An 11,566-nucleotide genomic window follows, 5' to 3' on the forward strand; every position below is an offset into this window, starting at 1 on the left:
TGGAATGCCCTACCGGTAACAGTTAGAGATGCTACCTCAGTAGAAGCATTCAAGTACTATCTTAAAACTAATTTGTATACACTAGCCTTTAAATAGACCCCTGTTTTGGACCAGTTGATCTGTCGTCTCTTTTCTGCTCTGCCCCCCTCTACTGCGTGGAGAGGTTATTAGGTGACCACAGATGAAGCGCCAGCTGTTCAAAGTCGGAACCCGGGGTGGTCTACTCATCTGTGCATCAGTTGATGACGTCTCTGCGCTGCTGACTTGTCTCCACTCAAGATCATCCCCTGCTGGCCCCACTATGGACTGGACTCTCACACTATTAACTAGATCAGTGGTTCTTAACCTTGTTGGAGCTACCGAACCCCACCAGTTTCATATGCACATTCACCGAACCCTTCTTTAGTGAAAAATATTTTTTTTTTTTTTCAAATTCAAGACAAAGTTATATGTTTTTGGTAACACTTTAGTATGGGGAACATATTCTAAGTAACAAAGACTTAATTTAGAGTTATTTGGTTAGGGTTAGGCTCAGGGTTAGAGGGTTAGGGTTATAATAAGGCCATACTGAATAAGGCATTAATAAGTACTTAATAATGACTAGTTAAGAGCCAATATGTTACTAATTTATAATAAATGGGTTGTACTTGTATAGCGCTTTTCTACCTTCAAGGTACTCAAAGCGCTTTGACACTACTTCCACATTTACCCATTCACACACACATTCACACACTGATGGACGGAGCTGCCATGCAAGGCGCTAACCAGCACCCATCAGGAGCAAGGGTGAAGTGTTTTGCTCAGGACACAACGGACATGACGAGGTTGGTACTAGGTGGGGATTGAACCAGGGACCCTCGGGTTGCGCACGGCCACTCTGCCACTGCGCCATGCCGTCCCTAATGGTGAATATGTTCCCCATACTAAAGTGTTACCATGTTTTTTTACTGGTGCACAAAATGAACCGTGCATGAACATCACCTTGTTCAAAGAACAAAACCAACACAGTGCATAAACTCACAACAAATTACACACCTGCAAATCAGTGTGACTTCTACTGTTGCCGTATCCGTAATACGCCGATAGGGTGAAGTTTTTATTTACCGGTACATGATGAGTCGGGTGTGTCTTGACCTCCGCCGAACCCCTAGGGTTCGATCAAACCCAGGTTAAGAACCACTGAACTAGATCCAATCGACGTTCATTTCACCGGTCGCCCAGGGGGGATCCCCACGTCTGTGGTCCCATCCAAGATTTCTCATTGTATCCAATTGGGTTGAGTTTTTTCTTGCCCTGGTGTGGGATCTGAGGTGAGGATATCGTTGTGGCTTGTGCAACCCTTTGAGACACCCGTGATTTAGGGCTATATAAATAAACTTTGATTGATTGATTGATTGAAGGCTATGTAATGAGAAAAGGGTAAAATATTGATATTGATATTTAATTACAATATTCTTTGTCATTATAACAGACAAAATTTAGAAATTTTTACTCTTTTTTTTTTTTTTTTTTTTTTACAAAATAAAAACATGAAAAATGGACTGCATCTGTTTTGACTTTTCAATATGTGGCCCCTTGATGTAAAAAGTTCGGACACTCCTTAGAACAACATTAATCAGGCATCCCAGACGCCCGCTATTTAGCGGAATTCCACTGTTCTTCTGGCTCAGTGACTCTCAAAATAGAGTTATGCAGAAAATTACTTAAATATAAGAATGTTCCGACGCCGATACAGCAATTTTTGAAGGTATTGGTACCAGAGAGTACTTCTAACTAAATATCCAATACCATACTAATATTTATTTTGTAGAAAACTTCAGGTCTATGACCTAAATAGAGCGCACACATCCTAATAAGTCTGTTAGTATGCTGATGTTGCTACACAGAAATTACTTCTTCTTTGCCTCTTTTCCCCGGAAATGGAAGACCTTTGCACCAATGACAGACTGTTGCTACCAAAGCATAGATCATGAGTGTGGCAATATTACAAACTCGAGCAGCCAACAAGTCACACAACAACATGCAAACATTGCAATATCTCTGTTTCAAGGGGTGAGACATATCTAGGACATTTCAATACAAACAACTTAATAAAGAAAAAAAAGAAAATATAAACTACTTCCTTATTCTCTTCCTCTGTGTACAATATGCTGAGCCTCGTCTGCCGGTGATAATGCTACTTGATAATAAAATTTAAAATACAAAGAATTGCAGTTTATTTGCGGGAATGAAAGTAGAGCGGCTCCACACTGTATGGATACACATATTTAGCTGGTAGCTGCTTGTCAGCCAGGGGATTGAAATTAAAAACCGTGTCAGCCAGAGGGGATCAGCATTTGTGATCTGTGATAAAATGCAGTAATCGGCAATGGCGATCACATACTTTTCACAAAAATCATACGATACTGATCAGTGGCTGATCAATTGGCACATCCCTACTAGTTTACCCATGTTATGGTTTTGTCTTGTGTTTAGTGGTGTTTGGTTCCTAGCTCCCCGCAACCCTGAAAGGGATAAGCGGTAGTTTAGTTTTCACAAACAGGCTTTAGGGACACATTAGATTTATAACAAGTCAGTTTTGTTGAGAGGGTATCTTTAATGCACTACACCTGCTTAATTCGGAAAGTGTTACAGGAATTTTTGCAGTGAATTAATGCTGTAGAAATGACTGTTTGGTGAGTGTCCACAACAAAGTGAATGCATCTTAAAAAATACAAACTATACAGGGACACTAATAACATTTATATTTGCACTGAAATAGTTCAATATTTGTTCACAATTCATCACTCATATTTCAGTATTTTCATTGCCTTGACTGGTTTCAACTGTCTTTGACTCTGCATGAGAGCTCTCTTCCTGAAAAGCATTCTCCAGTACTTTCAGGATGGATTTACAAACTCTATCCTTGAAATCTTGGCCCATGAACACATATAGCAGTGGATTAAGACAACTGTTGATAAAGGCCAGGCTAGTGGCTATGGGGAGCCCAATAGTTATGACATTTTGGAATACTTCACTTGAATAGCTGTAGCTGACTATCTCCATTAAAACAAGAGTGTGAAAGGGAGCCCAGCAGAAAAAAAAGACAATGATAACTGCGGCAATGATCTTAAAAGTCCGACTTGCTTGACTGGCAAGGTTGCGATTCTTTCTAAGACGGTGGATTATGGCAGCATAACAGGAGATGATGGCTGTGAAGGGGATAGCAAAACCCAGAAAGAAGCGGGTCACGGTCAGAGCCTGAAGACGAAGCAGTCGGAGGTCATTCAGATGTGGTGTGAAAAAGTCATCAGAAAAGACAAAATTGTTGAAACAGTTGATAACGTCTTCACTAAAAAACGACGGTCCCGTGTCCCTGAAGACGAAGTACGGAGTGCTCAAAATCAGAGCCAGCACCCAAACCACCACACTGACACGGGACGCCTTCTGGACACTTCGGTGGTTTTGAGCCCAAACGGGCCACACCACGGAGACACATCTGTCAATGCTGATCACCATCAGGATGTAGACACTGGCAAACATGTTGAGAGCGCTAACTGCACTACTCATCTTGCACATGAACTTGCCGAAGGGCCAGTGGAAATTTAGAGCCGTGTACGTCACACTCAAAGGAAGGAATGCTGTGAAGAGGAAATCGGCCACGGCGAGGTTGAGAAACCAGACTGTGTTGACCGTTTTCTTCATCTTGAATCCAGTTACCCAGATAACCACGCCGTTGCCCAGCACTCCGAGGACAAAGGCGAATGAGTAAACGATGAGAGACATGGTGTTTAGAGACCGCCTCAACTCAGTGTATGGATCGGTTGTATGATTCCCATAAATGTTGTCATACTCTGAGAAATCTTCCCCTGTTACACCTGTTTCATTGACGCGAGAGATAGGTGTAGACATAATCTCCATTGTCTTGAACCTGCTGGAAAGAAACAAATTTTCTTTTAGTGCAATAGCCTTAAATCATAGCTTACGATGTTGCTGTTCACAGAGTAGCAATTACGCAACATTGCTGCAAGTTCCTCTGTCAACAGTATAGATGTTACTTCATCATTTCATTATTTCTGTATGCTAACCAGCAGAGTGACCACAATAATGCTCTAATCACTATAGTTTGTTATGACTTCAAACTGTATTCCTGTCCATGAATAAAAGAGTGCCTCAGGGTCTGGTTGTCAGCACTCTCACTCCTGTACTATGATAATAACATTTTATTGGAGACTTTTATCTATCAATTAATACCGCTTTTCCTCATTATGGTTGTGGGTGAGCTGGAGCCTATACCAGCTGGCTTTGGGGAGGGAGGCAGTGTACACCCTAGACTGGTCACCAGTCAATCAAAGGACACATATAGACAAAAAAACATTCATACTCAGTCACACTTATATTGTAAGCGAGTGAATTAATTTAAACAATTCCGGTTCCAAGTCCAGTACCTCGTTTCGATTCAGATTCCCAATGAGTCTCGATTCTCTTAAGAGGCAGGGTAAAAAATGTACTATCGTCACAGGCCTAATTTCAAGCAGTATATAAATACAGTATAAATCCTTTGAACTTGAATATAAATGTTATTACGGTTTCTTTCCACAGGAGTACACTTTCACAAAACGTTCACTTTATATTTGAAAACATCATAAAAAAAACATGTACACATATCATTTTGTTGATATGTTGGGAATAGAGAAGTTCCGATCAGAGTTTCATGCTGCAGATTCCGATAATGAAATAAAGTAAAGATACCGATCTAATCACTCCATCCATCCATCCATGTTGTACCGTTTGTTAATGTCAATCATATAATGATACTATTCATGGTATCAACACTGTCAATTTATGGATCAATCTGTCTTCCTCTTATGCGTACGTATACCTGAGAGTGGTTGCCAAAAAACAACAAAACAGCTGAACAGTTGTTGTTATATTATGCTCTCTAGACTCCTATTAATCTATCTGTAAATTTCCTGTAAATAATTGCTTATTTTCTGATGTAACATGCTTCCATTTGCAATTCTTAAAGTTTACTAAGCAGTTATATTTTGTGTTGTTTCAAGGTAGTTTGGCGGCTTGCTTAGCTATTAGCATGCATGCTGCTGTTTGCTCTTCCCCTGTCTATAACATGTTGAGCTTCGTCCTTCGGTTTATGAAGAACTGGAGATAAACAGTTTACTGCTTAGCCAGCTCTTTGAGCATATAAACTTGGAATCGACATTTAAAAAATTGAATGCACGATGCCCCAATTATAGACAATATAGAGCAGTGTTTCTTAGCCCAATTTTATTTATAGAGCACAATTTGTACACAAGGCAATTCAAAGTGCTTTACAGAAAATTAAAAAAAGGCAAAAATAAAGATTTAAAATAACAATTCAAATTAAAATCAGAAAATATAATCATCTTAATCAATTAAATTAAATTCCTTAATTAAAATCAATCAAATACTGTCTAAGGTGTACAACTTTCAGGCAAGTCACTGGAACATTTTGTGCAAAAATAATCTTAAATCCAATTTAAATCTTACAATTGCCTAACAGGGTTATTTTTTCCTTCACAAAGGCCAAAAAACTGTTAAATACTTTTACCTGCAAAATGATCTTTTTTCCATGTCGTCTCTCCACACTTGTATTTCAATACAACTTTTTGATATATTTTAAACGTGTACATAGTTTGATGTGATGTTTAACAAGTGTTATTTTCTTAAAAACAACCAATTTTTTTAGATTTGTACTAGTAAACTACAGACAACATTAATCATTTCACACAGACGGGATCTATGTTTCCCTCCTAATAAAATATATAATTCCATCGGTATAAAAAAACCCCAAATGCACTGTACCTTTCTTTGAGCTCTCCGGTTGGGTTAGGACATGTCCAAAGAGGAAGTAGCCCCATTTAAATCTATTGCGCTTATAAAGCAACAGTAGTGTGATGACACTTCTCACTCGGAGGTGATCAAATCATGATTTGCAGAACATTAAAATTCTTGACTTTTTAGTTTTCATATATTGTAATTCTAAAAACAGCTTTCTATTAAATGCATTCATTGATAAGCAAATCAATAAATATCTTGTACTATGATTTTATAACAGCTTGTTGTGTTTAATGTTTTACTTTGAAACAGACACTTCCTGCCTATCCTTGTATTACTCTCCACATATGTTTTCAATTACTCACAAGTCTCCGGTTTTGCCATCATCATTTTGCATTCCTTATAAACTCCCACCAACCTTTTCACTTTCCTTGTGTCCTCGTGTTCCGGAGACTCTTGTGTCCGTCAATTCAATCTTGCAATAAAAGTCAATAAAAATGTGGAAGTTGTATCTATTTCTAAGATGGCATCAGGTGTCATTTTTACAATGTTTGAAATGCACACATTGCTTGGCACTATTAATGTAATATTAGGCTCTTGTTGCTTTACATACCGCCCATTTCAGGAGCTTTTTGAAGTGTATTGGATCCCAAGTTTATTTCAATAAATGTATTCTACTCTAACCCAAATCGAGCCGACTCTGAAGGGTGGCCTCCGTTTAGCGTATATGGATCGCGGTCTCAATCACCTCGGTCCATTGACGACTCTGACACAGCTTCCTCAGAGTGTCCTGTTATTACTTATTTTGTCGTTTCTGCTAACCTTGTCACAAGCTCTTGATATTTAATGTAAGTATAGTGTAACATCCATCCATCCATCCATCCAACCATTTTCTAACATATTGGAACAAAATAGTTTAAGACCAGCTTCATTATAACACTGTTCACTTATGGGCCTATTCTCCCATGTGATTTGAGGGGACCTATGAGGATTTTCGTAATTTCTGACTTAAACATTTTTGAAACAATGTTGGATACTCGTGTTAAAGCATCAAAACATAAGGTTTCTGAATTTTGGTGTGAGCTTGCACACAGTTTTGGTGCCTCTGTTCGCAGGGTTTTGTATTCTGGCTACGTCATGACATCACAGCAAGGTGGACGTACTTATTTGGATATTTGCTTTAGCTCTCAGCTAGAGGGCTAGGAGCCTTCAAAATTAGCATGCGCATAATAACACAGACGTGTGACATGTAGTGACATAAATGCATTTCTTTATAAAGACTCAGAGGCCCTGTCTATCTTAAGCGGCATAGCTCCTTAAACTAATAACTATTTAGCCTAAACCATGTGTCAGCCATTGTTTAAGGTTCCCCTCTTTGGGAATTTTGTTACACGGGTAAGTGCGCCGTCTTTTTCTTGAATCTCCGGCTCTTAGTTCAGTATGGACTCATTGATTGTTTATAAACTGAGTTCGGAGAGAAAGTGACGTCAGAAACAACGCACCACAGCCAGTTTCATAACAACCGGTTTCCACTCAGAGGTAAACACTAAAAAGATGGAGGCGAATCATCCAGACATGCCCGTGTTTCTCCTGCCTCTACATGTACAAGCGCTTGTAGAAATCACGCATGAATACCTTAAGAGAAGGAAACGCTCGATTGCAGCTATTTCGGATACACCACATCTCAGACGGCAACATAGCAATGTTGAGCGACGGTTTTGGATAAGGCCTGGAATAACGGCAGCCTGGTGGAATATGTTTGTCAACGAGTGTGTTGGGCCAGAGGAATGGCAGCCAAAGAGAACTTTCGAATGTCCAGGCCAGCTGTGATTCGACTTCGCAAAAGAATTCGTCCATTTGTCAAAGGGGAGACAATGAGAATGCGGGATTCCGTGGATGTGAGATAAAAAATGTAGCATGTACTTTGTATTACTTGGCCGACGAGGGAAGACCTCGGAAAACAGCGCATACATTTGTCATGATCCGTAGCCCGGATCATGTTTTGTTTAGTCATGTTCTGTTAGTTTTGGACTCCCTTAGTTCCTGTTTTGTGCACTCCTGGGTTTGTTTTGGTCACAATGGATACTGATTGGTTTCACTTGCCTCTGGTTAGTGTTTGGCACGTTCACCTGCTGCCGGGCTCTGTCTGGCTTCATTGTTTGCCGAATGCAACAGTTACGTTGGGTAAATTCCTTGTCTTCTATGTTTCTTGATTCCTATGCTAAGTCTCGCCTTAGCTTCTCATGCGATCGGCACATGTCTTGTTTGTTTTGTGTCTGTTTTGATTGACTGTGTATAATTTATGGAGAATAAATCATTTCCTACCTTCACGCTTTGTCCGGAGTTGTTCTTCTGCATCCTGGAAGAACGACCCGCAGTAAGATGCGAACCCCGCGTGACAGAATGAAGCCAGCCACCAATTCTTTCGCAACGGGCTCCGAGGAGGGTGTTGAGAGCGATGGAGGCGGAGACGCTCTGCTTTTCCCCCGTGGAACTCGAAGAAATGGTGTAGGGCCCTGGTGGTTCACTGGTGCCCATCCACTCCCTTTGGCCTGAGGACATCGCCACACCGCCGTACTGGACGCGTCAACAAGCGAAGACGGAAGCCATCAGAGAAGGCTTTGGCTCGCCGTCAGGACGCGCTAATCCCGCAAACTCTTCCTCCGGACAGAAGCAGGTCACACACAGCCCAGTCATCCTGGCCGCCGATATTTGGTAATCCCCTCACTCATTTTGTCAAACACTTCACCGACTGGGCTATGAGCCAGATGGTCACCGGCACCGATGACGTCACCCCGCCCACTGGGAATGACGTCGGAGAGCAATACTTTTTTTTATGGACTCGCTCACCAGGTCTGTCCCTGTCATCCAAGACTCAAGCTCCTCCCCCAAGGACTCTAGCCCCGCCCACGTCACAGACTTTTTCCTCCTGTCCTCCCACACAATCTCAGGTGGGGGGTGGACAGAAAATTTTTGGACAATTTAGAAAGGAGGAGGAGTCCACCCCCCTCATAACCCCCCACCCACCCCCAAAGACAGTTCCAGATCACACAGGAAGCGTTTAGTATCCGCTTCCTGAGGAGGGGGCTAGAGCTGATAGCTTGGCTAGTGGGGTGGCACAGCTGCGCCCGACCAAGCGGCAACCTCCTGCTCGGCCACCACCACCTGTTCTTCGGCGTGCCAAGCCACAACCTCCAGCCAGGCCAGCTCCACCAAGGTCACAGCTAACCTCAGCTCAGGTGGGCCTGAAGACACCATCCTCTTGAGAAGGTGGACGCGAGTGACCACCTTTAATGGTCTCGGAATGAAGGGATTGTCTTGCTGCTGTCTACCCCCATTCAGCATGTAAGTAGGGTTGTATGTTGCATTTGTTGCTCTAAAATTGAGACTAGCAAAAACAAAAGTATGGTCTGGAGTGTCATGTGTCGATGTAACAATAAAAGGAGTGATCCAGTTGTCGTCTCAACGAGCTGTTTTATTCACTCCAAGTGCTAACTGCTCGCCTCAGGCAGGTAACATGAAGACACGCCCTGATGACGTCACGACTGTGACTACAGAAACTATGGCAACCCGTACATATCATTAAATGGAGGGCACAGAAAAAGCGCCATTTCAGAAAAAGAGGTAAAACAAAAGTAGCGAACAGAAGTAAAAATGGATTAATAAATAAGGTGATGATGTCGGACAAGCATGGATAGAGCCATGTTTGTGTACAGCGGAAGTCACTGCTTTTTCTTCTTCTACTTCCGTTTACGGTATGGGCTGCGCATGTCAAAATAAAGTATTCCACTTTAAGGTGTGAGGCATGAAAACGAATGTCACAACAGGATAATTTTTTTTCAGGGTCCATGTACCCAGTAACATTGTAATCTGAATTATGATCAGATTAAATAAATTTTGCTCATGTACACGTGGTTTATGACTTTGGCTTCAGTCAAATCTGTCACAAGATGCGCACTCTGGGTATAGCAACCCTTAAATGTAGACGTTCCCAGTCAAATTGGGGTTTGCACACATTTTCTCCCATCGCCTTAAGTACTTTTGCTCCTACAGACTTCTGAGGCTGCAATAAGTCTGCCGCCGCTGGGAAGGTGATCACACTTGAAACTTGAATCTGCACTAAATCACAATGACAACATACGTACACATGACAAGTACTGCCTGGACTGATAAGGCCTTTTCAAATTTAAAGTGTTATCTTCTACATGGATTTCAGTGACATTCACAAGTTTTAGTAAAACTCCATGTTCCATAATTTCACTCAGCCAAAAAAAGGCATCATGGCAAAGTCCTTCAGATTAGTAATATTCTCGCCTTCATTCACGATTTATGCGCTTGTCTCTCTTTTATGTAGGCTGGGAATACGAATAAGAGAAACTTCAAGCGCTCAAGCAGAAACGTGAGAATGAGGCTCTTAGCCATTCTTTAACCAGACTGCAATGTACCAGTCACAATTATAGGTTAAGGGCTTCCCGACATGTTAGAATATCATGTCATGTATTGGTATTAGCCCATAAAAGAGACTAAAAATCAGCAAAGATGAACAGAGCCAGACATAGACGAAACACACACAAAAAAATACACAGCCAAACCCAAATGATGCCCGAAAGCTCATGACCCTTTATGAGATTAGGGACGGTTTTCAAAAACAATATTTACACGACAGACATACAATTTCGGGATCCTTAAACGTGGCCAGCACATACTGGAAATATGATCTTCACGAATGGAACAACGCAGTGTACTGCCATCTTGACTTTTGGTGGAATAGCAGCAGACTTCATGATGCATTAGATCATAGGGTATCTAATGACCTGAGAGCCACACAAGACATTTTCAGAGTGTGAAAAACATTCTTAATCAGCATTTTATGAAACAAGAACCCAAGACCAGACAAGAAATGACACTGAGAAATAACCCAGTGACAGTTTTTCAGGAAACCTATAAAGGCAGGAAATAACACTTATACACACACTCACCTCCAAAATAAACATACAATAAACATTATAATATCCACACGATATTAATGATTGGACCATTCCGTCAAACGCAACACAAAAATCGCTATTTTGCTCTTAATCAAAATCGACATAATTTAGAGTTTAGGACTTACACTAATATGCATAATTATATATTGCAATCTGTCAATTTAAAAACAACAATGTGATCCAGGGTTTCTTCTAGTTGCCCTTGGCTGGTTGTAATCTGACAATGAAAAGTAATGCAAAACACCCCCTGCTGGTTAAATGAAGAACACAACAAAATTGCAGCAATTACACTGCAAACAGTTCACATGAGAGACAAACATTGTATTAATATACTGTACATATAGTGAGTGATGTCAAAGAATGCATTCAGCCAACTTGTATCCAAGGGTCTTTTCTGCCAGGTTTAGGTATATTATGGAATGTAAATGTTGAAAAAAAAACCCCATAAATTAAAACTATAAAAACTTGCAATTTTTTTTATTATTGTGTATATATTTTGAAATATAAATCATGTAAATATTCTTATCAGATAAATATGCAACACAATACCACAAATGACCCTTTAAAAATATGTAGTTGTTTGTAACTATACATGGCCTTATTTAGACAAACTGTACTGTATAGCTTCGCATTAGTCATAACCAACATGTATATGTTTTCTACCCTGAAGCTTAACTATACTGCATAGCTTTATCATATTATTTTTGTTTTGGGATAGGCTCCGGTTTACCTGACCCTATTGAAAATAGATGGATGGATGGATATTTGTTCAACCTAAAATG

General features: G+C 40.6%; 1 protein-coding gene across 3 annotated transcripts; it reads right to left on the reverse strand.

The window, feature by feature from the left end:
* Positions 1 to 2,576: 2,576 nt before the first annotated feature.
* On the reverse strand, positions 2,577 to 8,141 carry LOC133599426 (chemerin-like receptor 1). 3 transcript variants are annotated; one of them, XM_061952236.1, is made up of 2 exons: positions 8,122 to 8,141; positions 2,577 to 3,913 (listed from the first exon to the last, which is right to left on the reverse strand). In XM_061952236.1, the coding sequence occupies exon 2, from the start codon at positions 3,898 to 3,900 to the stop codon at positions 2,788 to 2,790; it is 1,113 nt and encodes a 370-aa protein (XP_061808220.1). In that variant the 5' UTR covers positions 3,901 to 3,913; positions 8,122 to 8,141; the 3' UTR covers positions 2,577 to 2,787. The 3 variants fall into 3 exon arrangements, with proteins under 3 accessions (XP_061808220.1, XP_061808204.1, XP_061808212.1); XM_061952220.1 differs by lacking the exon at positions 8,122 to 8,141 and adding an exon at positions 5,824 to 5,864 and having other exon boundaries at positions 2,577 to 3,910; XM_061952228.1 differs by lacking the exon at positions 8,122 to 8,141 and adding an exon at positions 5,824 to 5,850.
* Positions 8,142 to 11,566: the final 3,425 nt, after the last annotated feature.

Source organism: Nerophis lumbriciformis, linkage group LG04, assembly GCF_033978685.3.
Source record: "Nerophis lumbriciformis linkage group LG04, RoL_Nlum_v2.1, whole genome shotgun sequence".
NCBI lineage: Eukaryota > Metazoa > Chordata > Actinopteri > Syngnathiformes > Syngnathidae > Nerophis > Nerophis lumbriciformis.